General features: G+C 40.4%; 1 protein-coding gene across 1 annotated transcript in view; it reads left to right on the forward strand.

Moving 5' to 3' along the window:
* LOC103374791 (potassium voltage-gated channel subfamily KQT member 5-like) overlaps positions 1 to 21180 on the forward strand; it is a 38052-nt gene that overhangs the window by 5116 nt on the left and 11756 nt on the right. The window contains exons 3-8 of the mRNA XM_008304943.1: positions 2617 to 2792; positions 7138 to 7263; positions 10387 to 10497; positions 10786 to 10881; positions 12959 to 13053; positions 16296 to 16322. Of these exons, the coding sequence (XP_008303165.1) occupies positions 2617 to 2792; positions 7138 to 7263; positions 10387 to 10497; positions 10786 to 10881; positions 12959 to 13053; positions 16296 to 16322 (631 nt within the window). The remainder of the gene's footprint in view (positions 1 to 2616; positions 2793 to 7137; positions 7264 to 10386; positions 10498 to 10785; positions 10882 to 12958; positions 13054 to 16295; positions 16323 to 21180) is intronic.

Below are 21180 nucleotides of genomic sequence, written 5' to 3' on the forward strand. Positions count from 1 at the left end.
AAGTTTAATACAATAAATATATTTCTAAAATTAGATACAAGAAAAAGTGTGGCATCTATTGGAGTTTATTATCTGTCAAAATTAAGTTTTTAAGCATTATAATATCTGTGTGCAGAATTTTTCTATATGTTTGAATTTAAAAAAAAGGACAAAACCATAGAATTGTGACGTCTACTGTAAAATAACATCAAAACCCTGCGTATAGTTTCCATGTTTTAAAGAATATATATATATTTTTTAACAGTTTAATTTACTGTAAGTTCACAGTTATTTCTTTTCTATTTAACAGAATAAACTGCTTAATTTGAGTTTTATTATGTAAATATATATTTCTTCAACTCCTCTGTTGGGTTCTGAGGATTAAAAAAGCAAAATAAAAAACTAAAACTTTGCTGAGAGATTCATCAGAGCACCCAGCCGTAGACAGAAACCACCAAATCTGTGATGTTTTGTTGTATATTTTATTATGTTTTCCATTTGTTTCTACACAGTCGATGATTTCACTCAGAAAATAAATCCCATGAATACGTCCTGACTGCGGTTTGAGGAGGAGACAGTTGCATTGTGGGTGACGTGGGACTGATTCTGATGATTCTTTGTGATTTATTTCTTTTTTTCTAGCGACCACACGTTCCTCCTCCGCCTCACGTTTTCCCTCCTGCACCTTCAAAGTCTCTGCAGCTCCGCCGGTTCCCTCCATTAATGTATTTTTCATGGCGCTGCCGTTGACCTTTTAGACCTCTTCCTTCTGCTCCGTGTGGATCAGCCGGACGCACCTCGCTCAGCGATTCCACTCGGAGAAGAAAAAGTGTGCAGCAGCAGCAGCACGAGGGCCGACTCTATACGAGGCGAAGCTCCTGAATCACATCACTGAAGGGTAGAAGGTTCACGTGGACCGACGGAGGAGAAGAAAAGTCTCCTCTTGAGCTCGTTACTGGAGGTTTTCTGTAGCTCGCACAAGTTGGTCTGAATGGATCTCTGCTGTTCAGATGAAAACGGCCAGTTGCTTTTCCCCCGCTGGCGTGTTTGTGCACGCAGAAGATCGATACGCCGGCCGAGTCACTCAGACGGACGTACAGGCCGAGGCGTGTTGACGCCCGTGGCCGTCGTTTCCAGTCATGTGGAGGCTTCGTCGTGATCCGACCCGAAGGCCTCCGTGTGTTCAGAGGACCGATTCACGTTTAAATCAGCATTAATAGGATTTACGTGCCTTTAGGTCGACGCGGGAGTGACCGCGGCGTTTGTTTTGTTGTCGCGCTCACGTGCGTAAACATGTGCGACCTATTTCCGCCGCCTCGACTCGGCTGATGTTTCCTCAGCTGCAGCACGCCGCCTCACTTCCCGCTCAAGTATTTATTTCCCCAAATCCCAACTTTGAACGGCTTTTTTTTTGGTTTGTTTTTTACAAAATCGCCAAAATTCCACCATTTATCTGAGCCAGAAAGTGTAAATACTGAAAAAAATGACAATCCAGCAACGTTTAGCATCACAAACATGAACCCAGTCTGAGCAGAAAACTGAGAAATTTCTTCTAAATCACTTTTTCTACATGTCTTGTTTAAAAATTTGCCACAAATGAAGCTTTGAAAAGATTCTGTATAAAACTAAAAACTCTGTCAGCACGACTAGGACGCCGCTGTTGACTCAGCTAATGGGGGAAAAACAAAAAAAAAAACTCCAACGACAGGAACGACGACCGGGACGTACGGAAATCGTGACGCCATTCCTCCATCTGAAAGTTCTCCCACCAGCTGGCAGTGCGTCCCGGTCTGGTTTTGTGAGATACCTGCTACGTGTGGACGAGGCCTGAAATAGCAATAAAAAAAATAATGAAAATAAGTTAAAAACTGTGAAAAACCTCATCTACGGTCAGCAGCACGGTAAAAGAACAAATTAGTTTATGTAAAAAAATACAGATTTTTTTGTACTAGTGGCCTGTTTTTACAGTAAATCAATATTTTTTAATAGTTTTTAAAAAAAAATCATTTTCGTGATTATTATCTGTAATTAGCTAAACTTGGAAAATCCGCAAAATAATTCACCATTTTATACATTCATTACTTAATATATGTATATTTCCATTTAAAAACAACAAATATTTGTAAAATAACAATATTTTAGTAAAATTAGTGCTACTTTATGACCATTTTTATTTTCAATTCACCACTTTAAAAAAATGTAGATTTTTAGAATATTAGTTCTGATTAACCTTTATTTAAACAGGAAGTTCATTTGAGAACCACATAAAGAGAGGAAACAAGCAAACATATAATACAGTTATAAACAATGATCTGGACAGTTTTGAATGTTGTGATTTTCATGGTAAATGTGTAAATTAACACTTTTTTTCTGCGATTTTAGCATTTTTAGCATATTGTCTGTAAATTCACAAAACAGGAAAATCTGTAAAATAACAGTAAGTTGTTGTTTTCAAGAAACTCGTAGATTTTGAGCTAAAAAGACGAGTCGACTCATTACTGTTTAAACTAAAACACATCGTAGTTCATTTTTCAGGTTTCATGGCTCCTTCCTGTCGAAGGATTTTGAGTCATAAACAATCATTTCATCTCTTTCTGTGGTTGCGTTATCGTGTCTTCTCGTCTCTCTTCCCTCCAGACATCATCGTTCTGATCGCCTCCGTCGCCGTGGTGTCGGCCGGCAGTCAGGGAAACATCTTCGCCACGTCGGTGCTGCGCAGCCTCCGCTTCCTGCAGATCCTCCGGATGGTGCGGATGGACCGGAGAGGAGGAACCTGGAAGCTGCTGGGATCCGTCGTGTACGCGCACAGCAAGGTGGGCGGCACGGTTACACAGTTCATCAGCTGCAGGAGGAGATCTGTGAGCATCTTTAAACGGCGTTAACGCAAAAAGACGACATTTACGCAGAGTTCAAACAAGAGAACTGCACAAAGAAATGAAGCCACAATCCTGTCCAGACACAAACATCCAAGTGTGTCTAACGTTTTAAATAGATTATCTGGTGCTTTAAGAACTAGAAAAACATTCGAGTAAGTCTTCTGGAAGATTTAAAGTCGTGCAATAATAAGAAATGTGCACGCACGGTGCAGTCGTAGGTAAACGTGGAGCTTCAGTGGATAAATAAAAGATGCACAAAGTATTAGTTAAGTTGTAAGTAAAGCGAAAAAGGCGACGTGAAATATTCATCTGAGCACAAGTCAAACAAAGTCTGAACAGAATTATAGAGTGACTTCATTAATCCTGGCAGTGATTCACAAAATCACACTTTTAGAGAAACAGTAGGAGACGTGCAAGTATTAAAAAAATATCTGTACAAGAGAAAACTAGAAAAGCAGTCGTGTAATTCTTCTGGATGTTGCAGTAGCTCAAAAAGAAAATGACACACAAGGTGCATTTATATGTACATGTGTAGTTTTAGGAAATAGATCCAGTAAATAAAGACATTCTGTTAGTTTATTATTTACAGTAGAACATTAAAAAATGTGCTAAAATAAAAGAAAACAGGAGAATAACAAGTCACAATGTCAGATATGAATAAAAAAAATAAGCATTTAATATAAATAAGTTCATAAACTGAGCAGAAAAACTTCAGCTTTAAAAATAAGTGGAAGCAGCAGCAGCAGATGTTTGCAGAATAAAATGTGAAATGTGCTCCTCATAAAGTCTCCTTTACCTTCTCGTCCACGCTAAGTGCTCTGAGATGACACATGTCGTGAAGTAGCGCCGCACGAATAGAATTTAATTGAAATTGAAATTGAATTTACATACGGTGCCATTTGTGTGGCTGTTGAAAGCCTGTAATTTACCGTCTGATCCGTGGCTCTGCTGCAGTGGGAGTGAAGGTAAATCCGTCTTCAGGTTTCACTGCGACCTGCTGACGGCTCAGTTTAGCCTCAAGAGTGCAGGAGCTTGAACCAAAATCGCTCTATTCTACATGTTTATTTATTATATTTTTTTCAAAATTGCATTAAAACAAAGCATGTGCTCGAACCAGATTCTTTAAAAAACTAAAAAAAATTCTGCATTTCTCAGCGCAACCGGAAAACCACGATCGACTCGACTACGACCGACGAAAAAATTCAACGACCGTTGGGCTGAACTGCAGGCAGTGTTCACACAAAGCAGAGAGGAGATCAGAGGAGAGGCTGAGAGCAGAATGAAACCGACTGGATCAATAAAATAAACGCAGCACGACTCAGAAACAGTGAACAGAGCAGCACGTTGTTGGACGATGCATTCAGCTGATGGTGGAACATGTTTCTGGAGAAAAAGAGTCTGTAGAATGCAAACAGTAAAATATCAGCAGCAAACATGTTTTTTTGATCACTTAAACTACTTAATTCTCAGTGTCTCATTTAAAAAATTGCCAAAAATAAACCATTTTTTAAAAGTAACCAGGTTCTTGACTCACTTCTTGAGTTTTGGGCTGAACTGCAGGTCGTGTTCACACAAATATTAGACGAAACAAAGTAAAATGTAAATCGTAAAATATCAACAGGGTGCAGAGTCGCCTGTGGGCGCTTCAAAGCATCGGACATGTTGAGTCCAGTTTTTGTTATTTTATTACTGTAATGCAATAAAATTAAAGAAATTCATCTTTTTTTTAAAAATTATTTATGGCTTCATAACTGCGTCATTTCTGAGTTCTCTCTCCGTCAAATCAAATTAAACTTTATTTATATAGGACTTCTCACACACCAGAGCAACGCAAAGTGATTTACAGGATTTTAAAAAATTACAGCATTTAAAAACACTGTCAAAGAAACCAGAACCCCCCAACCCCGACAGACAAGGAGACCCCCACATCGAGGTTGGGAGCCCCCCAACCAGCCGGGTCGAAGGGACCCGCAGACAGAACCCCCAGCAGCAGACCGGACAGTGTGGAGGACCCCCCTAAGGAAACACTGGAGCTAAAAACTAAAAACTTTAAAGTATAAAAGGCCCGATGTGAGATAAGATGAAAATTAAAAGAGTAAAATACATAAGATAAAAAATAAATAAAGAATTTAAAAGGTCAATTAAAAGCCTGATTAAAAAGGTGCGTCTTTGCAGTGAAGAATGAGTCCACAGTGCAGTCATGAGGTGGTGTATAAATATTACGTTAGCTTAAAGGTCATTTCGCGTGCCATTCTACGTTGTTTAGCTCCCATAGACTTCCACAGTAGTTAGATGTTATTTATACGCCATCAGGCTGAAAATGACCAACAACACGTCAGTAAATTGACTTTGTTCGGGATTCAGCTTTAGCAGTTGTGCAGAGAAAATGCAAATCTGACTGAATGTGTTTCTTGAGGGAAAACTGTGACGACAAAAACAAAAGAGAACGCTGAGAAACTGCTCGGAGGAGATCTGATCAGTGTTCAAAGTCGCTGTTCACAGTGAAATGTTTTAATCAAACACTTTTGCTTTAGAAGAAAATATTAAAATTGGATTCGTGTGGTTTGCAGCTTTTCTCACTGGGCTGCTCCCAGACTGACCTCCCATCAGATCTGCTGCTTCTCTTTACGCTGTCTGCCAGAGGTTTCTTCTTCTTCTTCTTCTTCCCACTCTCGCCGGATTCTCTCTCATGTTAACGTGGTTCGGTCCCGACCTCGCTACGCCCCGAGACGAGTCCGTGAATCGGCCGCTGAATGGGAGTAGAACTGAATTCTATCGAAGCTGCGGACTGAATAATCCTGGAAAGGTCTGAATGTGGTGCAGACGAGGTTTTAAAGGCCTTTTGTCGACTCGCTGACCTCCCGCTGAGGTTCTGGACAGGAAGGTTTTTCTGGAGAGGTTCTGGTGCAGAATCATGTAGTAACGATCTAATATACGCTCAGATGAATGTATTATTTAGGAACGGTTTGAATCATTGAACAGCTTGTACAGAGAATCCACAGCGGCCTTCGTTATGAAAAAAACAGGCAGCGAGCTGCACCGAGAGCTTCAGAATCAATAGAATACAAAAGATGATTTTAGCCAAACGACTACCATCCACTCTGATATTGACGTTTTAAATGCTAGAAAACAAACTGTGTTGGTAAATTTACTCGGTTTCAGCTGAATAAATCTGACATTAAAACAACTAAATTCACCGTTTTGTTGGTAATCTGTGGCCTCGAGCTGCTGCAGTACCTGATGGAGACTAGAGGCTTCTCTGTGTGCGACTAGCTAGCATCATTTTATGGATTATAATCCGATCAAAAGAAAAACAATATTTTGAGTCCACTGTGTTCACATGTTTCAGGTATATGAGTGCATGAAGACAGTCAGGGCTGCACAATTAATGGAATATTCAACGACATTTTGGCTTCTCACAGTTCATTGAACAAGATCTACTGCGATATTTACAACAACAACAAGCTCACGTCAACATAATTAACCCTCAACTCGGGTAAATCTGACATTAGAACTCCTCGTGAGACTCTTTTGAACCTAGCAAACCGGTTTGAACCGTAACTGATGGAGACTAGAAGTTGTTTGTGAAGATTCTCAGTCATCCAGGTCGTGGTTGTTCTCATGGTTTAATTGTAGCAGCTGGACTTGCTTGAGTTCCTTGAAGACGTTCCACCACTCATCCAAGAGGCCTCATCAGCTCTGACTGACTAGTTGGGAGTTCCAGATACTGATATCCTTAAGGAGCCATTAACACCTGAGTTTAGTTTTCAATTGGGGGTTTGTTGCTCATTAGCGCTCCCCCTGCCTAAATGGGGTTCGTTAGGATCTTTTGTGGCTAGGTGTGGATGTGGTTTCATCTTCCTGGGGAGAGATCTTTCCAGTTTGACACAGATGGCTTCTTTCACCCCAGGTGGTTTGAGAGAGGGGTGAAAGAAGCCATCTACCGGGAAAGACCATCCCTCACCAGAGGTGGAGGTCTGAGGCATCACCTATCACCTGTTCACAATTCAGTCCTCAGATCTCTCCCCAGGAAGATGAACCCACATCCACACCTAGACACAAAAGACCCTAACGAACCCCATTGTGTTATTGATGATATTGTTTGGATCTAAAAGAAAAGAAAAGCAGGTTTAGGTTGTTCTGAAGTGTCTGTGCATGTTGCTGCTGCTCTGACCTTTATCTCTATTTTTTTTTACGATATATAAATCTGACTTGAGTACAAAGAACTCCAGTGCACCTGTGCTGTAATGTCTCCGTCTAACTGTGAACGTCTGTTTCTCAGGAGCTGGTAACCGCCTGGTACATCGGCTTCCTGGTCCTGATCTTCTCGTCGTTCCTCGTCTACCTTGTGGAGAACAAGTTCAACAAGGAGTTTGCGACCTACGCCGACGCCTTGTGGTGGGGAACGGTGAGTCTGACCGCTACCAGACAGTCTATCTGGATATCTGGAGTCGATGTATCTCCTCAGTGTTCGCTTCAGCTTCTCGGGCAACAGCAGACTTTCACTTCTTTGATTTTTTTTTAGCTTCGTATCTGCACCTGAACGAGTCCTTGCTGTTATTTTCTCCTCTCTGAGCGCCGACAGCTCCTCCATAAACATTAGCCCCCGCGTGGCTCCATTAAACACCATTTTCAAATTCATAATGGTGCAGAAATGGCCTTTGTGGCGGTGGCAATCAGAGCCTGAATGAAAGATAATCAGCCTGCCAAATCAGAGGTGGATGGATGGAGACCTGTACAAAGAACCCAAGAGTTCTGCGAGTCCAGTTCGCAGCCACGCTTGTGTCATTAAACAGTGAATGCGCTGCTGCTGCATCAAATGTTCTTTTTTCAGGCTTTTACCGAAGACGTGAATGGGTTTATTCAGGTTTTTTTTTTATGTGCTAAGCAGCATCACAATGAGTCATTAACACAATTAACTCTGCTTTTATTAAAAAAATCATTTGACTTTCATCCAGACGTTTTGTCTTCAGTCAGTCAGAGGTGGAAAAATGTTTCACGGATCGCCTTTAAAGGACATGAAATACAACAATAACACACTTAATGTACTCGGAACATAATTATTTCAGTATTTCCACCAAATCGAACAGCTTTCTTTAATTTACTTTGGTTCAATTAACTCAAATTTTCTGATTTCATTTTAAATTATATAAAATGAGTTGACCAACCTGATTAAGTTGAGTCAGACCCAACCCTCGGAAATCCAGTTTACTTACAAACCACGTCTAAAACAAGCTGATGTTGACACAAATCAACACTTAGCCGGCAGCAAAAATAAGTGCAAAAGCCGATTAATTTGTAAAAGAGAACAAAACAGTGTGAAATATTAAAACAGGACAAAAGAGAATAAGAAGGTAAAATAAATATGAGATATTAAACCTTACAACAGTCAAGAATTACAAAAACATGATGAGATTTCTCCTTAAAAAGGCCAATTAAGGGTGAACTTTTTATTTTATTTTTATACTTAAGTTCAGTCAAGTTTCCGAGCTGCTGCTGCTGCTGTGAAGCCAATCTTCCAAACCCAAAAGAAATGAGTCGAATCAACACAACTGCATTAAGTTGGACCAACAGATGTGCTTAATGTTTTTATTATGGGGAAAAAAGAAAATAAAACGCTATAAATTTTTTGTGAAAATACATTCCATGAGTTATTTCTTTCATTTATTAAGCAAGTAAGTTAATTAATCTAAAAAAAAAAAGTTAAATATCAGGCAAAACTTCTTCATTAAATTATGTTCAGAACACATTTTACACTTCAGTGAATCTAGCAAGCAGCTGTTTTCCTTCTACTCAGTGTTTGCTTCAGTAACTTTTTTATTTTTTTATCCTTCTGAGGCAGAACGAACATTTCGACTGCAGGCTTTCAACACTCTGCTTGAATTCAAGGCCGCGCAGATTTACTCCCATAAAGCCTCCACGCAGGTTCAATCGCATGATCGCGGCGCCTGAATGCATCGTCTTTAAACCGCGCTTCACTGTGGAAAACAAAACAACAAACCAAGTAAATATAAAAGAGCAGCCAGAAGACATTTGATGCTGATCTTGTTCACACAAATACAGACGGATTCTCTTCCTCAGACGGGCTGTGAAGTGCTTTTCCTTCTGCTGCTGAACCTAAATGAACCCACTTTTAAAGGACCAGTTCACCCAAACTGCAAACAGAAGCTGTTTTTATGACTCAAAGCCAAGAAAAAATAACATTGAAACCCCCCTTTGTGAACACGGAATCCACTGTAAGCCTAAATAACGATTAACCAATGGCTTTTTGATGCTTAATAAATCATTTACTGGTGCTTTATAGACCATTTTTAAAGGTGTAAAATTCCCTTTGCAAGTGTTTATCCTCCTGCAGGGTGATATTTGCTTTTGCAAACAGTAGTAATGATTTAAACATAAGTTAGGTAAATGTTTAGGAGCTGTTAAAACACAAACACAAGCTAAAACAACAACGGAGGATCATAAACACCACACCAAGGAGATTTTTTTTCACAATTTGTTCTTATTAAAACTGATCTATGCAGCAATAGTAACGTATTTCAGAAATATTTCAGAACTACTGACATGTTATCTTTAAATAAGTTATATCATTTATCATCCAGACAGTAGAAGAAACTGAACAGTTCTCAAATTAATCACCATGAATCATGAATAAACACATGCTTCTGTCCGGAAATTCAACTAAGTCTGAGCTTTTAAATCAAAATTCACCTAAAATAAAACAACCAGATTACGTAAAAACTAAACCATCAGGAGCAGCCACTGCGAAGGCTCCATCGCTTTTGTTTTTTGGTCAGTCGACCTTCGTGCTCAACCAACTTAAAACTCTAAAAACAACCAATAATATCCTAAAATCAACCCTGAAGCGGACAGTAAGCCAGTAGAAGGAGGTCAGCACTGGCGTTATGTGATTGTATTTTCTATTTTCCGTGAGAAGACAAGCAGCAGGAAGCGTTGTAGCAGCTGTAGATGCTGAAGAGACGCCGGCTTTACGCCCACATACCAAAAACTACAAGTCTTTGGGCAACAGACAGACCTTCAACTCGGCTCAAAGTCTCAAGTGAAAAAAAACAAAAGCCAGTTTTGACCACGGAGCTGATCTTTCTGTTATGTGAAGGAGCTGTCGAAGAATAGCTTTTCACAATAGATCAACTGTATGAAGCCAAGTTTGTCGTCAAGGTTATCCAAAACATCTTCAGTCATTTATCATTGGAGACTACGAAGGATTAATTCCATCTACATATCAATATCTTTTGTATAGTCCTGTTATGGCTGTTTTATTTTAATGGGTAAGTATGTTTTTATCTCGCCAACAAAAGAAATGCAAAAGAATCTTGTGTTTCTTAAAAATTGTTGGCAAATGTGATGAAAAAGGGAGTGGGCCCAAAGTGGAGCCCTGAGGGACTCCACAAGTAACATGTTGAATAGAATGTTCCCCCAAGAAACTTCTGTCTGTCAGATCTGACTTCAATCGTTTGAGGACCTTACAAGCATCACTCAGTATCTGAAATTACATCATTTGTTTTCACAGATCACCCTGACAACCATCGGCTACGGAGACAAGACGCCAAAGACGTGGACGGGACGGATGCTGTCTGCAGGGTTCGCCCTCCTGGGAATCTCGTTCTTCGCCTTACCAGCAGTAAGTCACCGCTTTGTCCTGTGCGTCAGGAACATATCAGAGCTGTACTTTCTGAAGCAATTTGATTTACACACTGAGCAAGACTGATATCACTGAATTATATGATGTTAATGTTAATGTCTTGCTCACAAAGCTAATCGTCACAAGCTATAAGTAAGAAAAAAAATGGCCGCTCTCGTTGGCAAATTGTTCTCAGCAGTTGAGTGATACACAAGTGTTTTTGTTGCACAAATACATGCAGTATTTCTTTTTGTTTGTGCGTATTTATACTGATTGATTTCCCACCAGGGTATTCTGGGCTCAGGATTCGCCCTGAAGGTCCAGGAGCAGCACCGACAGAAGCACTTTGAGAAAAGACGGAACCCAGCCGCCTACCTCATCCAGGTAAGGCCTGTTTGCTTTCCCTCGACTGTTTTGTAGCTGGAAAATTAAAACATCATTGCCGATGATGAATTGCTGCAGCGATTGGAAAACAATGCACCACAGTGTCTACGTAAGCCGAATGTTTCTGCATAATACGACATGTGATTAAATCCATAAATGACTTCTCCAGTTTCTCTTCCTCCTCCGTGGACTCTCCCGAACCCCCCAAACTACTCAGTAAAAAGCAGATATCATGTCCACCTTCCTCACCTTCACCCTGCAGGAACATCTCTAATCTCTGGGAGGTTCTTTGTTTTTAGCAGAAACACCAGTTTGGCACACATATTCTGGCCACTTCCATCCTGTCTTCTGCCTGATCTTCACACACATTGTCCTCCTCATTCACAGTTCAGCCCCAAGTTCTTCATTCCCGAGTCAATTTAGATTTATAGTGACTTTTTATTTGACCAACAGGTTTTTACTGGCTGGAAATGACATTAACAAGGAACAAAATAGGGTAGGACATCGTGTTAGGGATGTTAGCGACACTCCCGCCGTTAGCTAAGAAGCTAGCATTTTTGCTGCTAACGAATAGCAGCATTAGCAGCGAAGACGACTGTAGAAAAACGAGTTTCTCAGGAAAGTTTTCACTGTAAAATATGTCAAATTTTCCAAACACACAGCTTGAAAGACAGCGTAGCGGCCAAGACAGCGTGTTTTTTCAGGGAAATATTGTAGCAAGAACCCTGATGTGATGTATGTGGTGCAGCTGTGGCTCAGTTTTTATGTGTTTTTTTGTGGTTAATGTGTAAATTATTTATTCTCTGTGTGACTTTTGCTGGATATTATCTGTAATTTAGTTAAACGAGAGAGTCTGTAAAATAGCAGTTAAAGGATGAACAGGCATTTGTTCACACATATATTAATGAATTAACAATATAAATAATCTTACTGTTAAATATCTGTAAAATAATGATGTTTTGTTTTGCTGAATAAAATACATCAAAAACAATGAAATTTTATGGTCGCACATTGTAAAAGAATCAATTCGTATTTCTAAAATTTCAGATTATTCAGTTTTTTGTTTGTTTTTCTTACAGTCAGTGTCTAAATTAAGACTTTATGTTATTACGTGTAATTTAACAAAACAGGTGAAGTCTGTAAAATAGCTGTGAAACAATCAACATGCATACATTAACACATTCACAATATAAATAACCTCACTGTCAAATGACAGATATCTATAAAATAATGATATTTTTGCTGAATAAAATAAATTAAAAACAATTAAATTTTATGGTCACACATTGTAAAACTTTTTTTTTTTAACATTTATTTAATTTAAATGTTTATTATTTAATATTAATATTAAATATATACTATTAAATATAATATATATTAAATAATTATTATATAATATTTATTATTGAATTTCCCTTCTGGGATAAATAAAGTATTTTTCATTTCATTTCATTTCATTTAACATGTAAACTAAAACTTCTTTCGTGTATATTTGCTGTAATTTTTTAAAAAGTCTGTAAAATAACTCGCTAAAAATCATAAGTGCTAACATTATTTTATTGTTTGTGTGACTGCGCTGGAGGAAACCTGTTGGTCCAGTAAAACTCACTCATACCTGAATCATTTGGGGCTCACCTGTATTTCTCCACACTCTTCCTCACCTCCTCTTCCTCCTCCTCCTCCTCCTCCTCCTCCTCTTCCTCCTCCTCTTCCTCATCCCATGCTGCACCAGGCCGCGTGGCGTTATTACTCCACCGACAGCGCCAGGCCCGACCTGGACGCCACGTGGCGCCACTATGAGAGCCTCCTGCCTCCCCACAGGCATGTATTCATGCCTGACCTCCGGCCAGCAGCAGACCTGTGACACACCTGGTTTTTTTGTTTGCACTAATCAGCTCTTTTAATTTGTTTTTTTCTTTTCTTTTCTGTTCTCCTCTTCTTCCTCTTCTTCTCTCACTCCCACTTTGGCCTTGGGGGTTTTTATTTTTTCTTCTTTCCGTTTCTGTTTTGTTTTATTTTGGCGGGTTTGGGTCTCCTGTTTTTTTCTTCCTCCTGGTTTTGTGTATTCTGCATGCAGTGTGTTTGGCGTAGTTATGCGGCTGATGAGAACTCGGTTTCCATTGCTACCTGGAAGCCTCACTTGAAGGCGTTGCATACCTGCAGCCCTACAAAGTAGGTACAACTATGGCAGCTGGTGTCTGTATTTGGTGTCTGTGCCACTCTAGTCATCCTTTCCTACACTCCAATGATGCACCAGTCGTTATATATATATATATATCTTTATTTAAATGATTGACCTCCTCCTGCTCTGTCTTATTGTGGCTTTGTTGTCAAATGATTTTATGATTTTCTCATGAGGGAATGGTTCACAGCCATCAAAAGGACCAATCATTTCCAGGCTCCGTTAGTCTGAAAGTATGACGAAGCTTCATCTTTTCCTCCCTTTGCCTCGTTTTTTACCTCAACATAAAGTCCTGCACCTCCACAGAAACAGCACAACCTAAATTAAAAATTAAAGATTAAATTAAAGTTTAATTTCTTTGTTTGTTTTGCAAAAATCTGCGACATTCAAATGGAGACGCTACATGCTGTAGATATTTTACTATTTGCTTGTTTCCTGCCTCCTCTGCATAAACACCTGCCTGCAGTTCAACCGACAGCTCGCTGATGTTTTATGATGTTTTATGCAGCGGACTCACTGATGGCTTCACGGTTGTTTGTTTTTAGTTTTTTACAGAATCTGGTTTGTGCAAGCGGCTTAGTTTTGGTGATTTGAAGAGAAAAAAAAAGACAAAAAAGTGTCTGAATTCAACAAATCTCTGTTTTTAGACTCTCTGGCTCTGATAAACTGTCTAATTTTGATATTTTGATGGGTTTTTTTTGGCCTTTGTGCCTTTATTTGATAGTGAAATTGAGAGAGAAACAGGAAAGTAGGGGAAGGACCTGCAGACCAGGGTCATGAGCGGGACTCGAACTCATGACCTCCTCGTCGGGGACTACATCCCCTGAACATGGGACGCCAGCTCAACCAAGTGGCCCAGTTTTGGTGGTTTCGTAAAGACAAGAAGCCCTTTTAAACCCAGCAGCAGGGTTGAAGTTTTCCTTTTCTGCCATAAACAAACTTTTCGTCTCTCCACGCTGAGTGTTTGGCTGCTCGGCGGGGCAGAGGCTTGAGGGAGTAATTTTAGGTTTCGCCCTTCACAGCGTTTCTATTTGTGATGCCAATCGTGGCCTCAACGAGCCAATCAAGCTCATTTGAATTCACACAAAAATGGGCGGCCGCCGGGCCCGAAGCGATTTCAAGGTGCAGCGAGTTTATCAGAGGTTCTGCGATGTTGGCGGCAGGTTGATCAACAGATAGAAACGACGGCAGAGATCGCTGTGGACGGGTTTATTAATTACACACCGCTGAGAGGTGGACACACAGGTGTGGGGATCAGTGCCACATATTCAAACATTTCTGAGCTTCAATCGACGCTGAGCGTGTTTAAATGGATCTTAGTTACGATCTTATTGTACAAAAAAAGCAGCATTTTAGTGAATCCTGCCTATTTCTTGATTAAACGACATTCCTGTTGTTGCTAAAATTAATTTTCATTCTTCAACCCGTCCATGTAAGACTTTAATCTCCTTACTTACTTACCTCCTGAATTATCAACTTTATTCTATAGTTTCATTTTACAAAGTTAAACTTTAGTCGACACTCTTGTTGTTTATCCACATGTTAAACCTTAAAACTCACTCGTGGGCTTGAAAGACATGTTATCTTTTTTTTTTTTAATGGTCAAAAATACACAATTTATCAGAGCAAGAATCTGTAAATACAGAAAAATAATCCGATTTTGAACTTTCTCAGACTACTCATCCTTCACATGCCATTACGTTGGAAAAAAATAACAAAATTTAAAGTTTAAACCTCGACATTTGGCCAAAATCACTCCAAAAATTATTTGTTTGTGGCAAATTTTGGTCAAGAACTACAAATTTTGGAATCCTTGGTACAACTACGAAGGCCTGACGTGCTCAGCTGGACGCTATCTTTAAAATTAAAAATGTCAAATATCAACAGTGTGGAGAGCCAACATATTGATCCAGTATTGGTAACGCCTGTGGACGTTTGTAAAATGTTGTCCAGGTTATTTCAAATTTTTTTCCTCCAATTTCAGGATTTTTTTCCATTAATAAAAAACTGGGAAAGTCCTTATTTTACTTCTCTAATTAACCACTGGAGCACCTGATTGTGTATTTTTATTGATTTATTTTAACCAACAGTAGAAAACATAAATTGGCAATAAGCAGTAAATTGGTGCTTTTTGATTTCTGAAAACTGACATGAAGAGTTTATACAACTAAGCTGGATGTTTGACAAACTTTTAACGTCAAAACAACATTTCTACAGTTCTTGTTAGCTTTAGCATGATTAGCACATGTGTGAACTTGCTGCTGTTGCGTCCAAACGTGCAGACGCTTAAATTCTGCTGAAATCGAGCCACGTTTTTTTTTGTACTTGTGCGATAATCTGCTGAATGCTAAAGCGTTCTCTGATTTTGCACCTGGAGCTACATTAAGCTTTAGATGTTGAATATTTCTCCCCGTAAGCTTCTCTTTCTGTTCACACATCACGGTGACTTCACTTAGAAACCCTCCGTGGAGCCTGGAAATATTGGGACCGCCATCTGCAACGCTTGTAATGCACAGTTACGCCGTCGTGATTAGCCTAAGTGCAGTAATAAAGCGCAGAACACACGCTCCCTTAAGGTGATTAAGTCCACGGATCTCCTTCTGCTGCTTCCTTAGTTCGCCTCGACAGTCTGCCTGGACCTGCATGTTTGTAGCCGGCCTGCTTTTCGTTAAGGTTTTCACCCCCGAGATGCACGTTATCGATCGATGCGCTGCTGCCCTCAGATCCTCCGTAGAAGAAGCAGCTGCTGGCAAAACTCTCAATGCAGAAATCTGCCTTTCATGCTGATGTTTAGAGCTGCTCTGGTGCGTTTGCATGTTTTAGCTCCTCAAATGCAAATCATGGAAACTCAAAATATTCGCCCATCAGTTGTTTTTTTAAGCTCCAGGCATCCGTAGTAATCACTAAGCAGTTTAAAGATAACTCAGCTTTATGTCAGCCTGCTTTATTTCCCGTTAATGTGTCTTTTGTGACTCCGTCGTAGAGATTCAGGGAAACTGAATCACAAACGGTGACTGGTGAGAGCTCCCTGTGGCTGTAGTGTGCACCGGGATGGAAGAACAACAAATCATCAATAATAGAAGTTAAAAGAAATTATATGACATAAATAAAAAGAGCTACAACATGCAAAAGCACCACTGCTGTCGTCTGAGCACTGTGTCAACACCGAAACGTTACGAAAACATGTTTTCTCATACGTGTTGTTTCTCTTTTTCTCATGTGTCCACTCCAGGAAGGAGCAGGGAGAGTCGACTACCAGGTTTGTAGCTCCGCTGTTTGGCTTTCACTGGCACCTAGAATAGTACGAGGTAGTAGGAGGTTCTCGGGTCTAGTGACACAACACAGCACAGCATCGCAAATGCACCGTCCACAACCATGAGGCATGGTGGTGGCAGCATCATCATGTGGGGGATGTCTTGTAAAGGTAGTCTTGTAAAGGTAGAGGATGAAAACCTAGAGGATGCAGTGTATGAGTCGAAGCCAAAGCTACACAGAAGTGGTTTAACGACAACAAGGTGAATGTTTTGAAGTCCGAGCCCAGACCTCAATCCAACTGAGAATTTGTTCCTGGACTTGAAAAGGGCTGTTCGCTCATGATCCCCATACAACCTGACAGTTGTGCAAATATATAATATCAATATAATAGAATATAAAATATATATATGTAGCTGCAGCCAAAGGTGCATCTACTAAATGCTAGCTTGAAGGGGGTGAGCACTTATGCTACATCAAAAATCAAAACAACCTAATTATATTGACCGGCACGGTGGTGGCACCATCATGACATGCAGCCATGATTCAAAAGGGTAAAACTTCCAGGCCGGGGGGGGTGAATATATTTTATAGGCATGATATTGTGGCTGTATCAGCGTATGAAAAAACAATAAATCAGTTAGCGTGGTCGACTACCTGTTGGGAAACTTGTTGAAAACTTGCATCCCTAGTTGCCACGTGCAATGGTTCAGACCCTAATATATCCTATGATACATTGAATGGTTTCTTCCTTTGCTGAAGCTCCACGAAGCTTCATGAAATTCAGGCTGGAAGACAAATGAACCCCAAAAACAAACCTCCACCCCGTTAGCCAGCACCTAACGGGATCTTAAAGCTTCCAGCAGCACAGTGGCCTTAGCCGGAGCGGGTCTGGACCGTGGGTGACGCCATGTTGTCCCGCTAACGGCCACTTTTACACAAGCCCTCTCTGTGACTCATTTTTCTGTTTGGTGCCTTTTTTTTTTGTTAAATCGCATTTTCCCTCCAAAAAAACAAACAAAAACTACACATTCACACGCTGAGTCACTAAATAAAAGCACACCTACATACAGATTTTTCTGTGATTTGTTTTTTTTGTCAGCGTCCTCGTGCTGCGGGTGTCTGTTGCACACTCATCAGAAACGTTGTTCTGATGTGTTTCCACCGGTGGTTTGTTGGTCTTTTAGCATTTTCAGACTGATTTGAAGAGGCCAGTGGGGGCTGCGTGATGTAATGTGTTTTGCTCGCAGTTATGAAACACCGAACAAATGTTTGTCTGCGAAACACCACGGCAACCTGAAGGCAGTCGTGTTGTTTCCCCACCACCACCACCACCACCACCACCTCCAGCACCTCCAGCCCGGTGGCATATATGAACCGTTACCGCATTGCAGAGGGAGCCGCACAATGGGGAGAAGTCAATAAAATAAGCAGATTGAAACACACAAGAAGGGAATTCATGTAGCATCTCTGAGAGCGAGGGAGGCTCTGCAAAGAAAAAAAAACCCCAAACTCTATTTACATCCCCTCTGCAGCGCTGCAGGAGATTAAAAGCTGGAGTCCAACGGGAGCTGCCTTATTTTATTTATTAGCTGGATTTGCAACGTAATACATCAGCGGTACAGTGTAGAATGGGGGGAAAAGGGCGCAGCTGATGACACACCAAAACAAAAGGATGAGCACCTCGGAGCCCTCGGTGAACCCACGAGTGTCCGTCTAAAGGTTGGCGGCCTCTCACCGCTGAATCACGCACTTGTTGCAGCCGTGGCCCGGCTGAATTCACACAGTTAAATGAGGGATATCGACATGAAGTGCGTGAGTCACCAAATTGCAGCCCTTTTTTTTCAAACGCCGCCGTGGATGTTTCATTTTCCCTCGACTTAAGCTCAATTGCCTCCGTCGTGCTGCTTTCTAAATGTCAGCGGTCGACAAATTGAAGCGCCGACGGTGACTCGGCTCTGTTCCTTCAGACTCTACTGACTTTGTGCCGACGGTCTTTAAACGTGACGATGGATTAAACTCGCACAAACCGAGAAAGAGGAGAAGGATCAGACAGGACGGGAGGTAAAAGAAAATGTTCTACGGCATAGGGCTGGACCCGAACAGCCGACTATTCATTCGTTGTGCTGGAATTGGGATAGCAAGTCTGATCCCCGAATATCCCCCCTGCCACCAACGCTGATGGCGGATACAGTACGGTGGCTGCTGATGGTGGAAATGCCCACTCACTTCTGCCCCGGCGGACCAAATGCTCAGCCCTCCACCTCCTGGCGCTGCAGGGCTGTAACCTAAACTGGTCGTAGTAGCCAAATGCTGCCTGTTCATCTCGCCCACCTCCAGCCCGTCGAACCCTGTGCACACCCAACCCCATCCCCCACCACCCCGGCAGAACGAATACTCACCAACCACCACTACGCGGCACCCCAAATATTCGGAATATTCGTCAATAACTGGGCCGAATATCCAGGGAACAGAAATTGCTATTCGGACCAGTCCTACTACGGCAACACATTTTTGATTCTCAAATTAAGTCCGAACTGGTCATAGTGATGTTGTAGAGATCTGAAACTGGAATCATGACTCGTCAAAATGGATATCTGTAGAAGAAACGCTACTCTCTAACGTGCTTTTATTTCTGTCGTCTTTTGTAAACATGTGATAAGTTGCCGTATAAACAGACCCGCTTGCTCGCCAACGCCGCATTTATCAGCTCCATAGAAAGAAGTTTCACCCGCCAAATGCATCCACCAACAACTCACTCCTCTGTTCACCGTTTATGAGCCGTGACGCATTTGTTTTATTCTATTACACAGCCTGCAGTTAATCTGAAAACCCTCAGGATTATTTGTTGTTAGTCGCAGTCGAGTCACTCGCGGCTTTTTGGTCGCAATAAAAAACTGATTTTTTCCGTTTTTTTAAAAAGAATCTGGTTTGTAGAAAAGATCTATTTTTGATGAATGATTTTTTTCGCACACGATCAGTTGAAAGACCAAGAAAACACAGAAAATTCAACGATGCTTTCTGTTTTTAGCGTTTCAATGCAATTATGTTTGCAGATGACAGTCGGTTCTACCTTCGTGTCCGAGCTGCTTGAGGTCAAAGTTCTCGTAAATTTCCACCTCAAGTTTTCTGTTCTGTTTTTTTTTTTTGCAAAATGTCCCTGCAGTGGGATTTAAAAAGGACCTTCTCATCTCATAAATAAAAATTCTGACTAGTCAAAATATAGCTGTGACATCTGTAATTTTAATTAAAATGCTTTGTCGTATTCCTTTGCCTCCCGCTTCCCAACAGATATCTTCAGCATCATTTAGCCAGTTTAAATCAGATTTTGACTTGTTGTATTCCAGTTTGAGATATCTGCAACCAGTTAAAACATCTAGCGGGGAGCTAAAAAGATCTTAAACCGGAATTATGCAGAAACACGTGAAGGGTTAAAAAAGTTTGGTCCTTTATCGTGGATTTCTGAAATGTTGTTTTTGCCGCCGAAGAATTAAACATCTGCATCACAAATCACAGAAACACGCAGACTTGTTCAGTCCTCTGTTCCTGCATCATGTAACACATCACCGTGTGTCTATCTCCTCTTGGTTTTCTTTTAGTAAAATTCATAGTAATAAGCAGAAGCTACTGAGGAGGTGTACCACTCGGAGACATAGGTACACAGCGCCTCTGCTCCCCTGTTGGGCTTTTCTTTGGGAATGCTGACTAATTCCTGGTGCATGGGTATCTGTAGGAGGCAGCGGCGCCGGATAAATCCTGCAGGGAGACTTCACAGCAGCACAATATTTCTGCCTTTCTGTCTTTGATGTTTGCCTGAGCGATGCGCTACTTTCTGCCTGTTGTGGTTTTTTTTGTTTTTCAGCTGTCAGATCATGAGAGTCGGTGCCAGGTTTCACTCTGACGCTGTCAAGTAACTAACAATTAGCAGCTTTTCCTTGAATGCAGCGACACAGGAAATCTCTTGCCTTCATTATTTTATTTTTTTAATTTCTTGCATCTAAACTAGAAACTTTGCTCCTCGTGTCACTCTCAGGTAGACTCTGTTTTACTAGTTTTTCTTTCTTATTGCAAAGAAATCTCATGAAAAAAACAGCAAACTATTTCTGTAATTCTTTCATTGTCACAAACATTTACTCAACACTGCACCAAAGTGTGTGTTAACCCTCTGAATCCCAAGTAGTTTAAGAGTTTTTGCCATATGACACAGATAAAATGCAATAAATCATTTTTTTAAAAAAGAGAAAGAAATGACAGTTAATTTTTAAATTTCCTTTACAGAAATGTAAATAACCCAGAATCAACATGTTAAATGTTTCGAGCCCACAGTTGTTAGTGATGCTGCAGAGAATTGTGCCTCTACATACCAAAGATAATTTACTACTTTCCTTTTTTACATTACACTGCCTGCAGTTCAGCCAAAATTTGAAATCTGATTTATTTTTTTATTTTTATTTTTTTACAGGATAATGTTCCTACAAACTGATTTTTGTCAAATCTTTAAATGAGAATAAAGTGACTATGATCAGATTTAGTTCATTTTCCCCACAATTATTTATTTTACCAATAATTTGAAAAACCTCGAATCAACAAGTTCAACATCGGGGGGGAAAAGTAGCAGCTCTACATACAATAGATATTAAACTATTTACATTTCTACAACCTTTTTACTGCTGAATGTATCGTCCAACAACTTGCTCCTCTGTTCACTGTTTTTTGAGCCGTGCTGCTTTTATTTTATTGATTTTATTTTCCTTCCAGCTCTGTGTAAATACAGCCTGCAGTTCATTTGAAAAGTCTCTCAATATTTGTCATGTGGATGTTGAATTTTTGTTTAGTTTTTTTACAGCACCTGGTTACTGAAAATT

Source organism: Stegastes partitus, unplaced genomic scaffold (genome assembly GCF_000690725.1).
Source record: "Stegastes partitus isolate 25-593 unplaced genomic scaffold, Stegastes_partitus-1.0.2 Scaffold2357, whole genome shotgun sequence".
NCBI lineage: Eukaryota > Metazoa > Chordata > Actinopteri > Pomacentridae > Stegastes > Stegastes partitus.